This window comes from Schistocerca piceifrons, chromosome 11 (assembly GCF_021461385.2).
Source record: "Schistocerca piceifrons isolate TAMUIC-IGC-003096 chromosome 11, iqSchPice1.1, whole genome shotgun sequence".
Lineage (NCBI taxonomy): Eukaryota > Metazoa > Arthropoda > Insecta > Orthoptera > Acrididae > Schistocerca > Schistocerca piceifrons.
In genome coordinates, this window is record NC_060148.1 from 10,473,544 (window position 1) to 10,498,744 (window position 25,201).

At 43.9% G+C, this 25,201-nt stretch overlaps 1 protein-coding gene and 1 non-coding gene across 2 annotated transcripts in view; both read right to left on the reverse strand.

The window, feature by feature from the left end:
- Nucleotides 1-25,201, reverse strand: part of LOC124720210 — a 278,016-nt gene that overhangs the window by 26,803 nt on the left and 226,012 nt on the right. Inside the window, exons 24-26 of the mRNA XM_047245533.1 lie at nucleotides 21,028-21,117; nucleotides 8,225-8,262; nucleotides 894-1,226 (exon numbers count right to left, since the gene is read on the reverse strand). Of these exons, the coding sequence (XP_047101489.1) occupies nucleotides 894-1,226; nucleotides 8,225-8,262; nucleotides 21,028-21,117 (461 nt within the window). The remainder of the gene's footprint in view (nucleotides 1-893; nucleotides 1,227-8,224; nucleotides 8,263-21,027; nucleotides 21,118-25,201) is intronic.
- On the reverse strand, nucleotides 22,590-22,662 carry Trnaa-agc. The gene has a single exon. It is a non-coding gene; the product is annotated as a tRNA-Ala (tRNA).

Sequence of the window (25,201 nt, forward strand, 5' to 3'; positions counted from 1 at the left end):
ACCTGCCAACATATAGCAGAAATAGTTTAATAAATTCTTAATCTTGGAGATGTGAGCTATATGGGTGTGAAACATGAAGAACAGTGTATTACAGGGAGTGCTGATGAACAGGTGCATTGACCAAGCCCTCAAAAAATCGAGGAAAGAATGCCTGCTGAAGGACGGAAAGAAATGGAGAGCTGGAATAGTCGGGTACATATTGTGACACAGATAATTGGTGAAAATGGCAGTCGATGGGACGGTGTACGAAAAGAATCATACGGTTAGGCCTAAATATACAAATATGAGGCAGGCAGAAAGGAACGAGGAGTACGAAATGTGAAAACAGCGATAAATTTAACGTCAAAGTTGGGGACCACAGTTTAGACGAATTGAAGCAACTCTGCTAAAACTAGAAATGAAAAAAGATACGAGAGAGAAAGGAGGATATAAAAAGCGGGCTAGCAGAAGCAAAATGTGCAATCGTGGTCAAAAGAAGTCCGATACGATCAAACACGTGCTATAATCTGAGGTAGAAATTTCTGAGAACGTATGTTTGGAGCACATCAAGCAAGGAGCTGATTCGCGGACTTTGTGAAATAGAATAAGAGAATGGATGCAATTGGAACACAGAGCTATAGAAATACGTTCAAAATTATGTGGAAGGGTAAGACGAGAAGCAAAGAATTTCTCCACAGAATCAGCGGAGAGAGAAATGTGGAAAATACTGGCAGGAAGTAGGGACAAGATGACAGCACTCGTGTTAAGGCATCCGGGAGTAACTCGCACGGTAATGGACGGAGCTGTAATACGTATAAGATACCACGGGTAATGCCAATCTGTGGTGGCACGTATTGAGGATGTTGTAGCATATTTTAGCAAAAGAATTTAGCAACTGTAGCAGTAGTACCAACCTGTGAGGCGAATGGGTTATGGCTTTCGCGATGAGCTCCGCATAGGAAAATGGCGGCTTCACGTGGGCAGTACCGGGCGAGCCGGCACCGCCACAGTGCCGCTCCTCTCCCGAACCATTTTCGACACTGCCCGTGACGGTTCCCCCTCTACAAGTATCGGTTGCGCCGTTACCACTGTCAGAATTGCCACCGGACGTCGAGGCCGGAGCAGTAGTGTCGCCCGTCACCGGTACCGCGTCCGGTGCCGAGCCGAGGTGGGTCGAGTCGGGGGCGTCACGTCCGACGCCGCCGATCTCCGAGACCGACGGGCCGGTCGAAGTCGGGACGGTGGTACTGTTTCGGTGAAACAGAGACAGTTTTGGGAGTTACAGATTTTGGTGCTCTATATGGGTACAGAAGGACATTCAAAAGGAAGTACAGGGTGTGACAGAATGAACAGCACAATTCTAATCAGGCAGCACGCAGTCGCTATTGCGCATGCCCGAAATAAGTACGCGTGAGATGCACTGAGGCAGGACGGCCATTTGTAATTACAGCCTCGCAGAGTACGCAGCTCCGAGCACTTGCCGCCGAGGTGTATTTCGGACGTAACGAGTCTCGTCACGTCGGTGAGTCTTATTGCCATTTCGAGTCGAAATGACACGATAAAATTCTGGATAATCGGGTAAATGTACAGTGGGTGCAGCTACTCGGCACTACTGCATTTTGTGCGGAGGAGTAAAGTCCACGGCAACGGAGAACACGCAAGTCGTGAGGTGCGTCGAGCACTCACCCCGAGTCCTCACCGTACTGACGCCAGGCGTGCCTCGGCGCCAACGGAGCCAGATCGTTCCCTGCACTGCCCCGCCAGTGACAACCTGCACTTCCACCCGTAAAAATAGCAGGTCGTACTGAAACTAAGTGTACGAGATGAACTTGCCCGACTAACCTCTACCTGGAACCTTTGGCGGGTGGCCCGAAACTGCGAAACTACCGATTTCAGATGAGCTCCATTTTTGTGTACAAAGTGGTACAAATAAACAGAAATAGAGGCACCACGTAACCGAGGCAGCTGGAGTGTGCACGAGGAACGCCTTCGTTGAGAACGTGTCCCCCCTGTGGTGTGGCGTGGCTCGGCTTCATTTGACACAATCCGTCCAGTTCTTTTCTTTCGAGTATCTTCACGGTCGTGCAGTAAAGGTTACCAGAGATCGTGACACGCCCTTCCGACAGGAGGCGGCAACAGTTCGTACGACCTGCCACTCTGTGAACGTCTTGCGGCATCATTCTCCTAGTCAACTGGTTTCCCCAATTTGGAGACATTCATTGGCCAGCACAGTAGCCCAATTTCACCGCCCCCGACATCTCGTGGGGGTACTAGCACAGTCAAGTGTACGTAACCCGTACTCGTACCGTGGCCGAATTCGACAAAAGGGTACGTACAGCTGTCGAGGAGATCCCACCGAACACATTGGATCGCGTAGTGGGAGCTTTTGTTTGTCAGAAATGTACGGAACGGAACGGTGACCACCCATACGGCGTTCTATAGAAAACCAGGTGAAGGGCATTTATGATACGTAATGGTGGATATTTTTCCTCGTTTTCAATCTACATTTCAATAAATTTGTCAATTTGTTTCAAAGTTCTGTCCTTGTGTATCACACTTTTCATTCTGTCAGAAACTGTACAGAGGATACACGGAACTAAGGCCAACATGAAAAAGTTAATAACAGATGGCAAAATGAATGGAAAACCAACACAGGAAGGAGAACACACAGATTTGTCCCTAAGATCAGGGAGAGACTAAAAACGAGTTTTTTTTTCAGTGTTTTCCATCCGTCAAGCAGAGTGAAACATGAAATGGATCAGTCACGGACTACATGCCAAATCAGTACAATATCAAAAGCCACATGAATGACAGTTACACCAGTGGCAGTGTGGGCACTCTGGAGCACACACTGTGGGACCGTGCAGTGGGTGAACAGTCTACAGGCACTGGGGATGCCGGGTCGCACACTACACTGAGCAACGAGTTGAGCTGGAGCACCTGTGACACTACTGCAGCCACGGAAACTGAGAAGACCGAGAACGTCACGAGGAATTCGACCACGAGTCGGCGTGCCGACATCCAGGCGAGACAATGTGGCGTACGTGTGGACAGGGTGCAAATGAGACCGGCAATCCCCAAACGGAGTGGTTTTCGAGAATTCCACTGTGTCGGTGTGAGTGACTACGGTAATGTGGGCTCCGTTAAGTTACAGTGATTGGTGCAATTGATTTCCACAGGGAAAACAGTGTCTATGCCTGAGAAATCTGTCAGACAACGACTGCCGATCAGGGAAGGTTTTAGGACAGATCCCGTATTAGAGACTATTTTCTACAGTTCAGATGTACACTAATAAATGAACTTACACGGATTGATTTTTATATTCTTTTAATTTTTAAGCAGGTTAAGTACCTGAAAGACGTGGTCGGATGTGACTGTGACTTTGCACACGTAAGAAGCATCGGTGGATTTTTAAACGATTAGGAGTTTCAATTCTTTGTGACACTTAGAACGGTCACCAGAGTGCAAGAGTGTTGTCAATGTGTAGTGTCATTCCCAGGCACAGTAAGGTACGTAATGGACATGAACAGCATTACACACTGAAATTTCATGGAAACTGAAATACACAGACAAATCAGAAACTATTTTTGATTAGCAAAACTAACGTACATACAGGTGATGACAAATATACACCCCATTCTACATACCTTACACAAACTTTCCAAACAGATCCCACATCGGTTAATGCATTTGTCCCCGTCACACCATTAAATCTGCGATTCCCCTACAGCAAAATTCAGCAGCTGACTACGGCACCACTGTCGGATTGCCGTCTCGGCTTTACCGTTACTTGTGATTGCTGTCCTGTCGGGAACTTCTTCGGAAGTCCGAAAATTTGGAAATCACTATGGGCGAGGTCTGGACTGTAAGGTGGGCGGTCCAGAATCTCCCAGTGAAACGCCCGGAGCTTTTCGGCAGTTCTGATTCCCACGTGTGGTCTCACTTTGTCGCGGAGCACAGTCACGTCGTCCACATCGAGAATCCCTCGGCGCTTTCTCCGGTGGCAGCACTCGGACGTGACGGTGTGGAACAGTAACTGTCGGCATTGACGGTTGCACCAGTTGGCACGAAATCCAGAAGGAACGGTCCACGGCTATCCCAGAAGGCCGTTAACATCATTTTCACGAAATATGGAATTTTTTATGTAACAGGCAAATCCGGATATTTCCACACTGTGCTCCGCTGCTCGGACTCTGGTGTGAAATACAGTATCCACATTTCATCACCAGTAACAATGCAGTCCAGGAAACCTTCACCATCCTCGGAGTACCGTTCCAGACGATTCAGTGAAGACACCATTCGCTCGCCTTTCATCGTGTAGTCCGACTGCTTAGGCACCCACCGACACAAAACGTTCTGGTACCCTGAAGACCCGTGAACATTGTCATAATCATTCCCGTACGATATGCCAGGCTCACAGGAAACAGTTGTGACACGCACACACCGATTTGCTTTCACTATTGCATCCACGCAGGAAGTGTCGTCATCTGTCAGCGACGAACACGGCCTCCCCGAACGCTCGTCACCGTGCGAGGCTTCGCGGCCTTTTTCGGACTCACAACTCCACCGCTTCAAAGTTCTCAAAGTGGGACAGTTTTCCCCACGTGTGGGTTGCATTTTCCCATCCAGCCTGACAGGTGTCTGTCCCTCGCTCCATAGAAAACGAAGCACACTTTGTCGTTTTAATGCTGTGGACGTGTGAAGCACATCTGCCATCTTTAACAAATGACAGCACCGCCACGTGGCAGAGCTACCGGCAGATAAGGCCGGCACAAACTGAGAAAGGTCCAATGCTGGCAATGGATATACTGACTTTCCATTTACAGCTGTAATGTGGCTAAAAAAAAAGGAACTTTCTGATTCGCCCTTCGCCCTTCTATGTCGTGACATTTTTAGGATGACATATACCTCTTCCAGTCTTCTGTGATGACAAAAGATGTTCGAGACATTCTGAAGTTAGTAAGTGTCGGGACATTGCACTGCGGGAGATACTGACGGAAGAACGTCTCGAACCCGTCATGTCTACAAGGTGGGACGGTGAGTACAAGTCTCCAACTGCCGAGTGGTGCCGATCGTTCCTCGGTGTCACGGTTTGAATGCCTTTAGAAGACAAGGAGGGAAAAAACCTGGCTCGGAAGACAATTAACAGTCTCTTTTGGCATCCGTACGTGCACGACAAGCACAGTGAAGACTGCTGTAACGTGGTTTGGTGGAACTGTCTTTTCAGGGCCACCTCAGCAAACATCAAGAAAGGTGACCGACAGAAATTTACTACATAAATCTACTGACATCTGACACTGAAGGGTTACAGATCACACACAGAAAATGTAACACCGGAGGTGGCATACTGACAAACCGTCCGCATTCCATTTCGAGCTGCCACGAACTAGTGTGACACCAGGTTATCGGTACCCGACAGAATTTGAAAGGGTCTCGCTGTCGGTCTCCATTTGGCCAGCTGGTCAGTATCCAGATCTGCGGAACATTTAGGCGTTACAGTCGGCCAATGTCGGGCTCCGCGGGAATTCGAGAGCAGGCGCTCTCGCTGTCAAGGTTCCGGGCGAAAGCATCCGACCACAGCACGGGAGGATCGCCATTTCGCGCACCGAGGATACTGCCACCCTTCACACCTACACCTCCTGTCGGCAAACAAATTACGGATCACCTGCAACATTTTGTGGTTGTCGTACACTCTCGGCCAGGCAGCAATGGCGGCTGGACTCGGGTATTACCTTCCCGTAAGTAGGCTGCATTCGGAGTGGTGCCGAGACTGGGAAGCACAAATTAGTGTATTAGACTGGGAAGCACAGATCCCCAACGAACGGCATCACACTGCATTCTGTGACGAATTGCCAATTCGTACTACCCCAGACGACCACGGTGGCAGCCTCAGGAGAAATCCTCTATTTACACTACTTCGGAGAGGCATGGCAGTGTTACTCCCAGCATCACAGTAGGGAGGGAAACGGTATACAATTGCAGGCCACAGATTGTAACAATTCAGACAACATTTGAAAGTATCACGGTGCCATTTTCCGGCACGGCACTACACGTCCACGTGCGGCACATTTCTGTATGGACCGTTTCCGAGAAGTTGAGATACAACTGTGAGCACCCGTATCCCCAGCTCTGTCCCCGATAGAAATCCGAGGGATACGTCACACGTGAACTCTGCCTCGGTGCCACTATCTGGGATAACGACGGCCGGCTACCGCAATCGTGGGCCGGGCTGACGTGGGAGGGGATACGGTGGGTCCGTGACACCCTTCCCGACCGAATATGTGCCGTATCCGGGCCAGAGGCGGCGTAACGTCGTACTGATAAGTCGAATCACACTGCCGAGTGGTTCGTAAATTTAACTCTGTTTCATATTCACCGAAATAACATCACGTACCCTCTCCACTGTTGACATTTCTTTTCATTTTCTCCTCCCCTTCTGGGTCCTTCACTGTCAGGCAGTGTAGTCGGTTAGTGGGTTAGGGGCTAGGAGTTAAAACTTAGTTTCCTAATTGTACAAAGAAGTTTTGCCTACTTAGGCAGAAGGCCTTTTGGGCAAACAAACACTTGTTCAGCAGTCGTTTCATTCTGCCTCTCTGCGACTCAACATCTTCACTGTATGGTGAGTGGCATCCTATACTTTCCATAAAACTGTAACTTAGAACTGACAGTCCAAAGTGTATTTTTCAAAGTACTGAGTGCGTGTTCAATCTGCAGACTTTTTGGTAGCATGTCTGGGTGAATACCTACAATGGCTCCCAAGAGTGATCTTATAAATTCATACAGTATGGACGTGATAGTCACATATGTAATCAACAGTGACAATACAACACAGATTTCATCCTATGACTTACTTTCATTTGATAGTTAGGCAAGCCCAAAACAAACACTGTATGTGTCCTGTTGTTACATTTAGTAGTGTGGCTACACTTCACTTGGTAAGCAGCTGTACTCGTTGCTTCAGGGAAGGTAAGTGCTGCAGAATATCATCTAAAGGCGAGTGAACATTTTATCTAGGCGACAGCCAGGCCTCCATCCCCCCCCCCCCCCCTCCTCCCACACCACTGCTAATTACTGCAGTGAAGAAAGCGAGAGACAAAAAGTAGATTTCATTATTTTAAGGGGAAATGAGACTACAGATCATTATTTATGAATACGTAATAGGAAAGGGAAAACCAAGATACGGCTCCAGGGTGACTGGAAAGGAAATTGCAAACACAGTGAAATGGAGGAGAAAGCAATGGATCACATAAAAATAGAGCTACACTTACCAAGAAGAAAGTTAATGGTGATATTAAAATGTTTACAGTAATAACTGCTAGCAGTACAGTGTATTTTTGTCCTACGCATAGTTCAACAACTTTGAGAGACGATGGGCTCATTGTCAGAGTTTAAAGCTTAGCTCAAGATGTTAACTTCACGATAAGAACACTGTCTGTCTAAGTACATTGTTCAGCTGTGTGTAGGACGGAAATACTCTCGAATACTACCAATTATTACTCACATTCTTAACACGTCGTAGACCGAGCCCAACCCAGCCCGGGCCACAATGCCGTGTTCAAAAGAAGACGCTCGAGTACAGGTCAGATTACAACTTTCTCAATATACGAGCCATCTATCACCCGAAAACTGGACTCACTGTGTATGAGAACAATGTACGGACATCTCGTGACCTGCCCCTCGACTGGTTGACTTAATTTACCTCGAAAGTAACAAACGATCACACTGATGTAGTTTCATATGCGCACTCATTAGGTTTCACAGTTGGCTCCGTAACTCACCTCACATTTTTGTCCTGGGAGGATAACAACACTTTCTGTCATCATTATTTCAAAATTTGTAATTCATCAAAGAACGAAAGTAAATATGAAAAATAAATCTTGAAGTTTGACCCTTTTTAGTACGTATTACTCTTCAAGATACACCAATTACATGTGCGTTGATAATGCTTCAAATAATGGTACAAATGGCCAACTTTTAGGCCCTATACTCTACTAAGTGGCCAGTCTCCAATGTGTTAATGGACAACATTAAATAAGAATGTTTGCCATTATTAAATATTTATTTTCTACACACAAAAAAGTTACATGTAAAGTCTACATCTAAAGGACGGAAGATAGTTCAACAAACTTTCGATAACATCGCCACTAGAGAAGTAGCAGAAGTTTGGGTTTGGGAGGTATGTGGAAGAACACGGCCATGGTTTTTTTTTCTTTTTTTTTTCACACAGGAATAATGAAGCTTTTACCGTGTAATAGCTGAAGTATGCCCTCTGGTGGCTGCCTCCTGGAACAATTGGAGGTGGTTTCAGATCAAAGATGCAGAGAGATATTGCAGTTAATAAAAGAAACTATAATAACACTTGGGAGACAAATGATTACTCCTATAAGATTTTTTACTGATTATGTGTATCAAAGGTGGCAAAGCATGTATATTGCACACTGTGGACATTATATAAAACAACTACTACTACTACTACTACTACTACTACAATAATAATAATAATAATAATAATAATAATAATAGAAACAACAACAACAAATATTTGTCCACTGGTGAAAACTCCTTGTTAGAAAGATACACATTTCAATTTGTTGTAACTTCATTTGGCATTTTTAATTATAATGAAACATTTTTTCCAGCATTTCATACCACCCTATGTACTGGTAGGATCATACACGGTACAACTTGAATACAGAACAATAAATGTTAGACACGATCCCTCACGATACAACACCCGATACTATAGACATGGGACACTATGTGCAAGACCGTAGATAACTCTTACCGCGAAGACTACAAAAAGACAGTGAAAATATTTTAAGCAGATATATTTTACTTCACAAAGCCACAAGGGCAAGTCTTTGTCACACACAATTGTCCCTGCAACATGCAATCATTAAATTACAGTTAACATATATCATTAAAACTAACTAACAGAAATTACTGAAGGAAATCAACGACAGTGGAGCAAGAAATATGGATTGGATTGGATTTTTTGGGGGAGGAGACCAGACAGCGAGGTCATTGGTTTCATCGGATTAGGGAAGGACGGGGAAGGAAGTCGGCCGTGCCCTTCCAAAGGAACCATCCCGGCGTTTGCCTGGATCGATTTAGGGAAATCACGGAAAACCTAAATCAGGATGGCCGGACGCGGGATTGAACCGTCGTCCTCCCGAATGCGAGTCCAGTGTGCTAGTCACTGCGCCACCTTGCTCGGTCAAGAAATATGGCTTAAACCAAACAAACGTGCACAAAAGTGGCAGATTGATTTCAACCATTTCTGTTACAAGTCAGGTACAGAAAGTTCTAGAGATACACTGAGGTGACTGAAGTCGTGGGGTACCTCCTAATACGGTGTCAGACTTCCTTTCGCCCAGCTCAGTGCAGCGACTCAATGTGGCACGGATTTAACGAGTCATCGGATGTCCCCTGCAGAAATACTGAGCCACGCCGGCTCTACGTCTGCACAGTGCCTCGTCGATAACTCGGGTCGACAGCCTCGTAGGGTCTGCTCCACACTGTAACCCTACTGTCGGCTCTTACCGACTGAAATTGGGACTCGTCTAACCTGACTACAGATTTCCAGTTGTCCAGGGTCCAACCGATACTGTCACGAGGCCAGGAGAGGCTCTGTGGGTGATGACGTCAAATTCGGCAGCAATGTCCTAACGGATACATTCGTTATTCGTCCCACGTTGATTTCTGCAGCTATTTTACGCACGGTTGCTCGTCTGTTAGCACCGACAACTCTGCACAAATGCCGCTGCTCTCTGTCATCGAGTGAAGGCTGTCGGCTACTGCACTGTCCGTGGTGAGAGTTAATGACTGAAATTTTGTATTCTCAGCACGCTCTTGACACTGCGGATGTCAGAATATTGAATTCCCTTAACAATTTTCAAAACAGAATGTCCCACGTGTCTAGCTCCAATTACCATTCCACGTTCAAAGTCAGTTAATTCCTGTTGTGTGTGCATAACTGCATTGGAAACCTCCCCACATGCACCACCTGAGTACAAATGACAGTCCGCCAATGCACTACCCTTTTGTGCCTTCCGTACACGGTACTACCACAATCTGTATATCTGCATATCACTATTCCAGGACTTCTTTCAGTGTAATGAAAGCATCACTAGTTTTTGGATGAATGCTTTTTTTCAACTGGAGGGGACACACACACACACACACACACACACACTCTCTCTCTCTCTCTCTCTCTCTCTCTTTACACTGCACACAGCATACATAATGCCGGTCCTGCAGCTCAGCCGGTAGACTGGGATGGGGAGTAGTGTCAGATGGAAAGGGTGAGGGGAAAAAAGATGTGAGGAGCAGAAGGGTAGGTTCAGGAAAGGCGGTGACGGGTCATAGGGAGGCAGCCAGTTGGTGGGATACGAATGTGACACAGGGGCAGTGGACCCACTTAGTTCGTGCAGAGCACAATGACGACACGAGGGAGTGGATTGAGAGGGGGAGCTAGAACAGAGTAATGGGAGACTCGGCAATACAATGTAGGTGCAATTGGTTAGCAAAGATCGAGACTGGGAGGCTGACGGGAACGGACAATGTGCCAAAGGATAACTCCCGTCCGTGTAGATCGGTGAAGCTGGTACCTGGCTGGAAGCATCCACATGGCACAGGCTGTGAAGCAGTGTGTTTTGCCACTGGGTGGTCACACCTGCTCTCGTCCACTATTTTACGGTCACATTCATTCTGCTCGACATCTGGTCGGTGGTCACACCCACATAAAATGCTGTGCAGAAATGGTATACAATACAGTCGGTTTCACAGGAGGCCCCGACTCTGACAGGACAGGATAACCCCGTGACGGGACTCGAGTAGGACGTGCCGAGTAGGAGAATCGGACAGGTCTCACACCCGAACCTCCCACGAGCACGTGACCCGTGTGGCGAGTGGTCGGGAGTGGGAGTTGCGTAAGTGTGGACCGGGATGTCGAGAAGATCAGGTGGTAGGACTGTGGGTAGGACGTCCCCCATTTCCGGGCACAATGACACACAGTTGAAACCGTGGCAAAGGACGTGGTTCGGTCCCTCCGGTCCGGGACAGTACCAGATGACGGGGGAGTTCTCCTTCGCAGCCAGTTCCCGGTGGTGGCGTGAGGATTAGTGGCGTGTGAGGATGTAGTGTGGGAAATCAGTTAGCCAACTGTGTTTTGGGTCGGTGCCCGTCTGTGAAGGTCTATGCGAGATGTTCGGCATACTGGCCGAGGGACTTCCGTCTGTAGTTGGCCGAGCTGATTGGGTGTGAAAGGGGTGATGGCTGTCAAGGTGCAGGTACTTTTGGTGGTTAGTGGGTTCAATTTGGTCACAGAGATGGAGGTCAACATCCAGTAAGATATCACTCTGTGCAGAGGTGAACAGATGAGCAAGTAGGAGAGAAAGTGTCTCGGTGCTGCGTTCAGATCGTGATGACATCATCAATGAACCTGAAACAGAGTTGGGGTTTTGGAAAGCTAGGACTGTTTCTTCTAAATGGCAAATAAACCAGCAAATTTGTAGAATTTCTTTTTTGTTATCTTAATAACTTACTGAAGGCATGAATATATAGTGACTAATGAAAGTTTGTCTACGAAGAGAGGTCTGCAGTGGTGGGATCGAGTTTTTGAAACCGTCTATACTGTGAAGTAGGTTAAGAGTCAGAGGTATCACATCCTACAGCCATTCATCCCAGCCGGCCCTCGTTTTTTATTAATTGATGAAAATTTTTTTTTGTAATTTTGCGTGATGTGCTTGATCACTGAAACAGACAGTCCTACTTTTGGAGGTGGTGTAGTGCAGTGGTTAAGATACGAGCACAATGTGTAGAAGACTGGGGTTCAAATATTGTTGTTATTTTGTATGTTGTTTTCTAACCAACAGACCCACATTTTCAAATGTGATAGAAAAATTAAAATAATTAAAATCACTGCTCGTTCCAAATGAAACAGTGGTTCCAAAAGATAACACAGAGCTAGGAAAAAAAATTAAGAGCAAAGGAAAAAGTTAATATGATGATAAAGCAATGTGACAAAAGACTAAAAATTTAAAAGAAGTTACATACTAAGCAATAAACTGAACAAAAATAAAAATTTTTGAAGCACCTGACAAGATCTGAGCTCACAACTTTCTGTGTGTTATACTCATATGCTAACCACTATGCTACAATGCCTCCCACAGTAGAACTGCCTATTATAAAGCTCTAGAACATCGGGTAAAATTATAACTTTTTTTTTCTTCATTGATTACTTGTAAATGAGGACCCACGGGAGTGAATGGCTGCAGGGTGAAATACCTGGAACTGTGACCTACATCACCTTATAGACAGTTTCAAAAAGTCGATCCCGCCCGTGGGCACCTCTCCTTGTCAAATAGGAACTCAAAATTTAATTTCCTGCCTTTCACGAGCAGTTGGCTAAACCGTCAGTCTATCTGAGCACATAACCGAGCCTGACTAAAACTTTAATTGTCATCAGTTTTTAATCTATTACTTTTATGAAAAGTGTTTTTTCATAAACCACATGTGATTTCAGAACAGTAACACTCGAGTATCACATATGATGGAAGTCGTGACTTGCCCTGCTGCAACAGAAATATATATAGACTGAGTTAAGTGTACTGGCACAGAATAAAATTAACGGTTATGTTATCAACATACATGCTATTGCATCAAATATCAGTGATGTAAAGCTCAGAAACAAGAGAAAAATAAAACTTGAGTCAGGGCTGGTGGCATGCTCAGATAACTTAATTTTTGTGGCAACTGCTCACGAATAGCAGGACATCGGCTCGGAGTCCCAATCTAACAAATTTTCGTCGGTCACAACACTTTTATTACATGAGAGTTCAGGATTTCTGAGCATTTCTTCACTGATATTATTTCATATTACTGTACCTTAATAGATTTTCTCCATATTACCCACTTCCATTTGATCTCAGTACAATTAATACTGTGAAGATATGCCAATGCATGACGTAACAGACGACTGCTTTGTTACAACAAAAGATTGTTTAGCTTATACGAAAACAGCATGCATGTTGATGATTTAAATGTTGAAAGTTGATGTTTTCCTATACACTAATAAAGGAACACCATCTGCATCTTACGTTGACACTGGCATCATTAACACTTAGGCGCCGACGCCCGTAAAAATACGGGCGTGCGCGGCCTGCATGAAAGTCCGCCGCCCGTAATTTTACGGGTGCGGGTTCTCGTTCTTCCCCTTCCTTCCTTTGTGTGTTCTTATGGCTCCCGCTTGTCTGGGAGACGCTGCACGGACTGTAGTTTGAGTATTGGTCACTAGATGGGGCGGGTATGCTGTGGAAGGGTGTGCTTCCATTTTCATTTGTCGTGCTTTGTGAGCGGCGATTTTTTCCCGCGCGGTCTCAGTAGCGTCGACACGGCGAAGCGTGGCTTGACAGATGAAGAAATTGCACCGATTCTGAGGACGGTTGGGACGACTACTGATCGTGCATCAGATATCGATCTATTCTCAGGACAATCCAGAATATGCAATGTTGTCAGTTTAGACCAGAACAGTGCACCTCTAGAATTTTTCTCAAATTTCCTGACAGACAGTATGATGAAACATATAAAGGAACAAACTAATCTGTATGCTCAACAATGCATCATGAAATTACGAAGCACAAATTCCCTTTCACCCACCTGCTCATTATCAAAGTGGAAAGGAGTTACACTTATGGAAATAAGGAAGTTTCTGGCAATTGTAGTCCGTACGTGTGTAAGTGTGAGGCCACGTATACGAGAGCACTGGTGCAAGAACCCTGTCGTGTCGTGTAATTTCTGTCCAAACATCTTGAGCCGTGACAGATTTCTTTCTATTTTGAGAAACTTCCACATTAATGATAATTCCTTAGCGAAGAGGAAAGGAGAAACTGGCTATGACCCACTGCACAAGGTGAGACCCCTCCTAGATAATGTGCGTGCTAATTTCCAGCGTGCGTATACACCGTCTCAAAAAATTACAATAGATGAAGGCACGTGTAAATTTCGAGGGCGTGTTTATTTCAAACAGTACGTGCCACAAAAACCAAATAAATACGGTATCAAACTGTACATGTTATCCGAATCTGACACGGGTTACATCTGGAATTTCTGTTTACGCGGGTGAAAGGTCTGACACAGTGACTCTGGTAAAGACATTGCTTGCAAATCTGTCAGGAAAAGGCTACACTTTGTTTACGGACAGATTCTACACAAGTCCAATACTTGCTTCAGAACTGGAAGCTGCAGAAACTGCTCTCGCGGGAACAACAAGAAAACCTCGGCAGGGATTGCCTCGTGCTATAAAAGATCCGAACCTTCAGCGAGGTGAACTTATTTTCAGGCGTAAAGGAAATATGTTAGCACTGTGTTGGAAGGACAAAAGAAATGTGCATATGATAAGTACAAGGCACTCTGCTGAGATGGTCACTTTCACTGATCAGAGAGGAAGAGAGAAGTCAAAGCCAGCCTGTGTAGTGGACTACAATAAAAACAAGTTTGGTGTGGACTTATCAGATCAGCGATCGTCATACGGCGCATTTGAAGATCGAACTGTGAAGTGGTGGAGAAAGTTGGCATTCCGTGGTATACTAATGGTGATTGTAAATTCCTGCATATTACACAATAAGGTTACTGCAAACACCTCACAACATCTCACTTCGTGACAGTTATCTGTGCAGATCTTGAACCCCGACCTGGTCCATCTGGACTCTCAAGACTATCAACTGGAAATCATTTCCTGGGAAAGATTGAGACAGAAGTAGGTAAGAAACAGAAACAAAAACAGTGTGTATTGTGTTCTCTGAGAGGAAAAAAAACTGACTGGAAAAGTGTGGCGAAAAGACACAAGCTACCAGTGTAGTGAATGTAAAGTAGCATTGTGCAAAAAGCCGCGCTTCAAAATTTACCACACAAAGAGCAAAATTGCATCCTAAAATAGTTACAAGAAGTTACTGTAGATAAGATAATTATAAAGTTTGTGTAAAATAAAAAAATTCCTTCTAGAAAATACAGTGAATATATCTTTGACCAATTTTTCCTTTTCTCAAAAACAATGTTATAATAATAACGCTTGTCAAAAGTATGTATTAATTGAAGAGAAAGGTATTATATATGGTTTTAAACAAGAAAGTCTAGGTCTTTCAATAAGAGTAATTTTATTGCTATAACTGAAACGTTTCATGAGTTGTTGTTGTTTAAAATACGTTAAAATCAGCCAGGCTTCATGGTAGACATCCGCGCACAATGGCTCAGGACCCAAAGTGTTAAGCTATCTGAATGCTGTCGGACATTAGCATCTGGGCTGCACCTGCAACTTCCACAGAGCCACACACCTGGCTCTGACTACACAGTAGCGCACAACACAGTCTACATCTACATCTACATCCGTACTCCGCAAGCCACCTGACGGTGTGTGGCGGAGGGTACCTTGAGTACCTCTATCGGTTCTCCCTTCTATTCCACTCTCGTATTGTTCGTGGAAAGAAGGATTGTCGGTATGCTTCTGTGTGAGCTCTGATCTCTCTGATTTTATCCTCACGTTCTCTTCGCGAGATATACATACGAGGGAGCAATATACTGCCCGACTCTTCGGTGAAGGTATGTTCTCGAAACTTCAACAAAAGCCCGTACCGAGCTACTGAGCATCTCTCCTGCAGAGTCTTCCACTGGAGTTTCTCTATCATCTCCGTAACGCTTTCGCGATTACTAAATGATCCTGTAACGAAGTGCGCTGCTGTCCGTTGGATCTTCTCTCTCTCTTCTATCGACCCTATCTGGTATGGATCTCACACTGCTGAGCAGTATTTGAGCAGTGGGCGAACAAGTGTACTGTAACCTACTTCCTTTGTTTTCGGATTGCATTTCCTTAGGATTCTTCCAATGAATCTCAGTCTGGCATCTGCTTTATCGACGATTAATTTTATATGGTCATTCCATTTTAAATCACTCCTAATGCCTACTCCCACATAATTTATGGAATTAACTGCTTCCAGTTGCTGACCTGCTATATTGTAGCTAAATGATAAGGGATCTTTCTTTCTACGTATTCGCAGCACATTACACTTGTCTACATTGAGATTCAATTGCCATTCCCTGCACCGTGCGTCAATTTGCTGCAGATCCTCCTGCATTTCAGTACAATTTTCCATTGTTCCAACCTCTCGATATAACACAGCATCATCTGCAAAAAGCCTCAGTGAACTTCCGATGTCACCCACAAGGTCATTTATGTATATTGTGAATAGCAACAGTCCTATGACACTCCCCTGCGGCACACCTGAAATCACTCTTACTTCGGAAGACTTCTCTCCATTGAGAATGACATGCTGCGTTCTGTTATCTACGAACTCTTCAATCCAATCACACAATTGCTCTTACTTTGTTCATTAAACGACTGTGGGGAACTGTATCGAACGCCTTGCGGAAGTCGAGAAACACGGAAACTACCTGAGAACCCGCGTCTATGGCCCTCTGAGTCTCGTGGACGAACTGTGCAAGCTGGGTTTCACACGACCGTCTTTTTCGAAACCCGTGCTGATTCCTACAGAGTAGATTTCTAGTCTCCAGAAAAGTCATTATACTTGAACATAATATGTGTTCCAAAATCCTACAACTGATCGACGTTAGAGATTTAGGTCTATAGTTCTGCACATCTGATCGACGTCCCTTCTTGAAAACGGGGATGACCTGTGCCCTTTTACAATCCTTTGGAATGCTACGCTCTACTAGAGACCTACGGTTGCATCCCTCAGGTTGTTGGGAAGATTTTGACGTGGGTGTGTCAACAGTGGGACGGAGCCCTGACCAAATCTGGCCTCTGCGTCTACATTCAGTCACAGCCAGTCAGCTGTACACTGTCCAGTTTGCACCACTGAGTATCCATCTGTCGGCTCCCATTTGGATACTGCTACATCTCGTGGGTTTATCTGAACGAGGAAGTGGACACTGGAGTGTAAACAGTCAATATCTTGGCACTGAGCCGTGTGTCAGTCAGTACGGAAAGGAGAGTGAAACGAAAGGTGGCTAACCCCTAGCAGTGCTGCTCCATGACAAGTACACATTGATATACTCTACAAAGGGGCACGTAGAAGGAACAGACAGTTGTCTTCTGACACAATGAGATATTACCGCCACTGCTGGTACATTATTGGTGAGGGGAACAGGAAAGAAAAAGAGTGTCAAGCATCACCTAGAAAGATGGATACCACTCTTGTAGGCCTCTGTTCATTTGTGTGGTTCTTGTGGAAGCTGTAGTCCCTTAATGCTGAGGTGTCATATACTTTTAATGTGTTTTTGTAAACACAAGCACAAAGTCAAGCACATTTTGAACCTATTTTCGTTCTCCTTAAAACGGTACATTCTTAGTGGAGAGCTTTCATTTAACTTCTCGCCTACTTCTCTTGCATCGAAGAGTCGATATGGTGACGGTTGGGAAGGCGATTTGAGATTACTCGGTTTCCGTGCACAAACTTTGATAACTGTGTCGCGTGTGCATGTGTGATCATTCGATTTGCCTTTCGGAGCCTGTGCAGCACGATAAGAAAGATTTGCAGTCTTTTCTTTCGCAGTATAATCTTGTCACCAGCTGTGACGATTTAGTACGTTGGAAAACACCTGTTAGACTGTTCTCTGTTGTTCTGAGAAATAAATTTGAGGCAATCTTTGTTGCTGATCTGAAGGACACTAGCAACATAACTGTATATTGATGGTCCAAAATATTATCACCTCCTTCCTTTCATGGCACGTCGGTCTAACTTCGGAAGACCGTACAACCGTGGTTCTGCATGGCACGTATTTGACAAATCGTGGCACGTATTTGACAAGTCGCGTCAGGTTTCCAGAGCACCTCGGCACCAGGTGTACACACACAGGTAATGTGATTCCCATAAATTACAGGATGGTGGTTTGCGATTGTAAAGCTGGTGCCTATTAGTGCTTCGAGTGGGTTTTATCTTGTCAGAGACATAACTGCGAGTTCACTGTCGTGTTCCTAAAAAATTACTGTAGTGCGATTCTGGCCTTGTGACACAAACAGTTATCCTGCTGGAAGATGGCATCACCCTTGGGGAGGATGTGAAGCGTCAGGGGATGTAGACGATCCGTAATAACATTCACGTATTCCACAGCTGTTACGGTGCTTTCAATCACTGCCACAGATCTTTCGGAAGGACAGGTGTACGTCCGGCACGGCATAAATCGCTTTCACCACCCAGAATCTGTGGCACAGTGCACGTTTCGAGCAGCCGTCACATCGATAACAGTGCATCTGGACACGGAAACGCCATTTGTACAACCACGTGTCCATTCATCTGCAGTCCAATCAAAATGATGATGTGGCCCACTGCGATTGTAAATTACCCCACTGGCTCAACTTCGGAACACGTGAAGAGCACTTACTCCCAGTTCATTAATGTGGAGTAAATGCTGTGCTCCGAAACACTTGTGCCTGCACCAGCATTGTTGTTTGTCACTAGATCTGCCACAGATTGTACCTATCCTGAATTTGGAATTTGGAATGCCTCTCACTTCTACATTCTACATTGAGTGCGGACGTCTGACACCTTCTCACGGTTTCACTGTACTTCGACCACTTCCCGTCGGTGCTCTTAACATTAGTACCGTCAATAATCGACTGCCTTTGTTGTTGCCGAGATGTACATTTCCAGGTGCCGACTCTTAACAATGTGCCCTTTATCAGTCATTTCCGTATGCAGATCTTCCCATTTGTGAACCAAATCGTCACTGGAATGATTCCTGACTCATTTCTGCTCTGCTTATTTACTTTCCTTACTGCATCGTGTGCCTGCAGCACCACTGGACAGCATTCAGTTGAAGTGTTACGTTTCACACTCCTCGTGTAGTAGAAGGAAAGACGATCGTGACAGAATAATATCGAGTAGGTAATAGGTCACAGAACATATACTGTGAGCCCGTGATTGTTTTTGTACGTGCAGACATTAAATGGGAGGTCTGAAATACAAGAGGTGTGACAACAACTAAACAGATCCACCTGCTGTGTGCAGGATCTTATACATTTTGGCATTGTGGCTTGGCAGCGGCTTGACTGTCAAGCAGCAACCACACTCTCAAAGAATGAAAACAAAATACAAGATGGTTTTGTGACAAATAAAATATACTCTAATCTCGAATGTCACGTAGCCTTCACGGCATATGTCGTATGCAAAGTTGTGTTCTACTCTAATTCACGAGTCACTCTAATGATCTGTACACTCATTCAAGGAAATATATGTTTGTACAAGCAAATTAGTGGATGTGCTTTTTTGTGATTTGAGCAGATGTCTGCAGAACATGAAGAAGTCGAGCCTTTCCTCGGCTGCAAACGGTATTTCGGAGACACTGAGTAGCAGGACCTGTACTTCGTAAGAATCAACTATGGCTACGGATTAAAAGAAAAAGGTAAATATGTCAGATATTACGTTGGGTGACAGAGCTCGTGAAGTGTTCTGACTCAGCTTCAACCAAAAGGAGCCAAACACGAAAAGCACTTCACTGTCTTGTACTGTGCAGTGGTCGTAATGTTTTTTCTCACCAGTGTAAATCCATAATGGCACGTGCATTTGCAGGTATAAGTATTCACGATGGCTCCACTTCTGAGACCTGTAGAGGGGAAGCCATTTTCTGTGATACTGACTTAGCCATTGTGGTGTCACAAGGCTTAGGCCTGTCCCACCCCTCATTAAATCGACCAAGACTTATACGAATAATTGTAAGAACAGTTATTATTATTATGTTCTTTAAGTTTGTTTTTGAGTTTTCAGAAATACTGTGGGAAGAAAGTTCATTTACGTTGCAGATAACGTGGAAGACGTTGCCCGACGATCACCACGAAAGTTCGACGTAGCGGCAAGTGGGCGAGGAATAAAACTAATGCTGCAAACTACCACGAGCCACGGAAGAGCTCGGGCCGCGAGGGCGTCGAGCTTCCCAGGTCATCGTCGGACGACGTCAAAGGATGAGATATTCTGCCTTCTCTTTGTAAACAGATCGATCGAGTCTCGAAAGGTTCACGTAAAATGTATAGGCGGGTGACACATTAGGTGGGACCCGATGCCTGTAATACTTCCACAGTTATTAAAAAGTTGTTAAACGGCAAAACCAATAGTTCATCATTTATACAGATAAAAAGTAGTAAAGATATAGGAAAGGAAGAGTTGCAGCGTCAGAACGAAAAGTGACACATCGCTCAGCAACGAAGGAGGACGTAAACAGCGGGCGTTACGTGGTGAAAACAAATGAACTGACAAAATGGTAAGTCTGTAATTAAGCATTAAGCCACGTAACACTGCACGACCAATGAGAACAGCGAGGCCAACAGACGTGGTTTTTGAGTGACGTAGAACTACTTCGTGTCAGAATGTGATATCCACCTAGTAATACTGATCTCCTGGACCTTCCGTTGCTGTGTGGAAGTTGTATAGCCTCAAATGCCAAATGTGTGACTGTCAACACTGTTCATAACAGTTGGTGATGCTGAACATATGGTTCAATTTACATGAGGTGGTTGTTGCATTGTGACCAGATTGCACGTCTCTTGCAGGTTTTTCTGATATTCAAACAATTCATCAGGTCAAGAATGTATGGCTTTGCTCTAAAAACTGTTTCGTATTTGGACAATGTCAAAACAAATGGCAATCAATATCAACCCGACTGTCTTCTGGAACTCGCCACTTGTTCTCTTCTTAATGTTCTTCACATTTGATATTCCTTTCCTTTACCGTGTTCTTTGAGTTCTTAAATGCAATCATCATTAAATGACTGCAGGAAACAATAATATTGCTAGAACTGAGGCTGATATAAAGTTCTGTTTCACTGGCGATTCTCTAAGCAGTTCAGCATTACAGTATTCCACAACTCCATATTTGTAGGTTTCTCACTGAAGCGTACCCAAACTCCTGCCGAGACCGTCCGAGTTGCCTGGCACGCTTGCACAGGAGGCCTGTATGGCTGATCACAGACTATGCACACAGTGAACATCACCTCCCACAACTATAGATCTATGGGAATTTTGAAAGATATGTGAAAACTTACTTCGTCAGTTGTATCCGTTCCTAAACCTAATTCTTGATCCTCATTAATACAGTCGATGAGCCCCGAGACTGCTAATGGATCTTCAACAACCTGGAAAAAGGAAAATAGCCAGTATTAAGTGAAGTTATAAGCATGTGTTCCAGTACAGTACTGGGCCATTATTTTATAGGAAAGGGCCAGGAAATACTTCTCGTGGGGGAAAAAAGTACAAAATCTGATTCCTGCATTATTGAACTTCTTTAATTGGGAAAATTCTGCATTTTCAACACTGAGCATCCAGTTCCTTTGTCCAAAATATTTTTGAACTATCTTAAGTCAACACTATATGGACCAAAAAGCTAATGTGCACATTGACTGGAATATATTTTGTTACTTCACTACATAAAATTTCACGAGGTCAATCATTGACATGCATAACACCTGCATTAAGTCTCATCAATGACCAGAAATGTGCAGGGCAAATTTCTATCCCACACATTGAAACAATCCTGTGCCATATAGGAACAAAGTTTCCTTAACCATAGCTGCTGGTCCTTGTATGACAACTTAAAAAACTGCGCAAATGTGCTATTTTAAGGCACAGGAAGAAAATATGTAGAAAAGGAAACACTTTCTTCTGGCACAATTTGAAAATAGATTTTTAGAAATGATGCAAGAGGTCACATGTCCTAATATGCCTTTTAGTGCAAAAGGACAGGACTGGAATGTAAACCTCCACATATATTTGACTCGACAAATGTCTGTGTGTTTGTCCACTGTTTATCTGGAAATGAAAACTATTTTAGATTAACCTGGAAGATGTGGAACAAACAAGTTATAACATAAATTTTTATGCTTTTAGTGATATTTGTAGACATACAGTATTTGGTAGCCTATTGCTTTCAAAACCTTGTGCTCTTTATTCAGAACACACATGGGCACAAAATTTAGCTGTTCATAAATGTTCAAACCTTTGTTTGTTAAAATATGTTGAGAAATAACATTTTTTCTGTGAGAAAACTGAATACTTTTGTAGCTCTCCCTTCAATGCATTAAGCATTTCTGAATCCACTGGTGCTTCCAAAAGATTTTCTCTGTCCATCTTTAAGAATCTTCAATGACGTTACCTCAGCTATTTCTGTGTATCGATTTTTGGTAGGATAATGTGCGTGGTTAGTGCACCAGATCTAGGTGACAAGTGTCTTTGAAGAGTGTTACGGTCACAAGTAACATAAGCAAGCACACAGAGTTTGACTGTTTCTAAACATTCACCAAATAAACTGGAAGCCGTGACCACATCTACATTACCTTTCACACTTACATACTCCGCAATCCCCCATATGCTTGCGACGGAAGATATCTGTTACCGACGCTAATAATTCCCTTTAATGTTCCACTCAGAAATGAAGCTAGGGAAAAGTGTGCACTCGTGCGAGCTCCAATTTCTCTTATCTGGTCTTCACCGTCCTTCAGCGACACGTACACTGACGGCAGCAGAATCATTCTGCAGTCAGCCGCAAACGCCCGTTCTCTAAACTTCCTCGACAGTAATGATCAAAGCAGACGAAATGAATTAAAATTTGTGCTGCGGCCGGGACTCGAACTCGGGTCTTCTTGCTTGCTAGGCAGAAATGCTAACCATTACACTACCACAGCACAATGGTCACCATTGCTGCACAAACCACCTAAGCTGAATGCCCTCCACAACACAAACTTCAATTCATTTTTCCCTTATGTGTTGCAAGATGATCATCACCTTGCCCCCAGGGATTCCCATTCGAGTTCCCGAATCGTCTCCATATTCCTCACAAAGCTAGTGGTAACAAATCTAGCAACACACCTCTAAATTGCCTGGATGTCTTTCTTTAATGTAGCCTGTTGGGGACCCAAAACACTCCGTACTACTTGAGAAGGGGTCACAACAGTTTTCTATACTCTGTTTCCTTTATAGATGAACTATACTTGCCTAGAATTCTCCCATTACATCAGAGTTGACCATTTGCCTTCCCTATTACTGTCCTTATGCGATTATTCCATTGATTTGCAATGTGACCACATGCAGCACACCAGTAATTCTGTATTTGATCATAACACAACTGTTTCCCTTGCTCATCTGCATTAGTTTAGAGTTTCTGACATTCAGAGCAAGCTCCCATTTTTCATAAGGAATAGCAATTCTGTCCAGGTCACCCTGTATGTCTGTATGGTCACTAAACAACACATTCCCATACACTACAGCGTCATCAGCAAACGGTTGCAGACACGCCCTTATCGGGACAGCCTGTGGGCTACGTCAAAGTATAACTAAATAGTAGATCTCTCTATAGTCACTCATGTGAAGTGATTATTTATTTTGAACAAATAGTAGCTCATGCAGGAAACTGGCTCTATTCAACATAGTTAACGAGGTAATTAACTTTTAATAAAGTGCATTGCAAACTTACTGAATGACCTAATTTTCAGGGCCACCATGTTCCCATCAAAAAACCCTTAATCATGGAACAAAAAGCCATGATGCTGAAACACAGTTGATACACCTTACAGCAATTTGTGTAAAAGGTACAAAAAATATGAACTGTTTAGCTGGATATGAGAAAAGTGTCATGTCTCCCAAATGTGACTCTATGAAGGAGCAGCTGAACTCAGAACAGTAAGAGTCTTCCACAGCAACCATACTGCTGTAATGGCAGCAGGAATCATGTCCTGAGCATTGAATATTTTAGCTAAAAATGTTACCCAGGAATGTTGATTCTGATGGAAGGTGGCTTACTGACAGAAAGATGTAATCTCACAAACAATTTTATACAAAGAAGTAACTTGACAAATCTTTTTCATGTTTACATATATTACACAACTGATCATCGACTTTTCTACAGTTCTCTTTCGAAATCAGCAATGACGCAGTTCCCAACTGATCACGCAAACTGTTGACATAATATTTGTCCTACCCTTCACTCCAAACAATATCTGCAAGTAAATTGTACGACAATTAATATGTGTGGAGTTATATCCCAGGTAACATTTTGTTAGCGAGACCACACTGTGGCATACTTGGAAAATACCTGTGGCTACATGTAACACTCTACATTTTAAGTTTGGTATACATTCTCAATTTCAGCGAACCAATAATTGCCTTAATGTAAAGAGAACACTGAGTGTCCAGTTACCACTCATTAATTTCTTTCGAAATTGACACGTGAATAGACTGCTGTGCATCAGTGTGTAGTTGATATGTTTCTGATACTTCTGTAATTAACAATATGAGAAAAATACGCAAACAATACTCAACAAAAGTCATTTTAGTGTATTTTATACATCAGCTTTCCTCACACATAATCCTATGGAGGATATTTTTGAACACAAGATTGAATGCAAGATAAATTACTTGACATCGCAACAGTGGCGTGTGTCTTCTGTGTCAACTTTTTACACACTTCCAGTGAGGGGAAAGCTGTTACTCTGCCAAACTCTCTCAATAGTCTTGCTTCGTATAGTCAAGATTTAATGACCTAGCAACAGGAGGGCAACACAGTTGGTACAAGTCAAATTAACCATTGCACTTGTGCCACACACAAATGTCAACATCTTCAAACAGAAACTTCATCAGAATGATATGCAACAATAGCTACAGAAAAATAAATTCAACGATTCTGCCATGTTTCACAAACTGACAGTTTACCACTCCTTACCTTGCCTATAAATATTATTTTCTTTATAATGTTTGTAATTAGACTGATGTTTAAATTCGCAGTAACCACGGGACTCGAGCATCACCAACCGACTGGCATCGACAACGTATTCACGGCAGGCTCTGATACTCATTGCAGACTGGTGTATTTAGGTGTCTGTGTGGTCACATGTGTGAGGGTGTGCTGTTACACAACAAAAAGAACAGTGATTTGGAGACTAAAAATGGCTCTGACGATGTTAGTATTTTTTTACGTCATGCACCCGTCACAACATGTGAGAGATTCCCCTTCTGCATTTTTGTTCAATATTGATACCGCACAATACTTGTCGTCGTAACATCGACAATCAGGTAATTTCTACAAAATTATTTTCTATTTATAAGAGGAAATAACACATGTATGTAGGGGGTACTGCAGCTCTACACATCCACAGCCATCCATATATGTAGCTTGAAACTAAATAACAGCCAGCAACATTGCTGAGACAAGCAAAGAATTAACTTGTC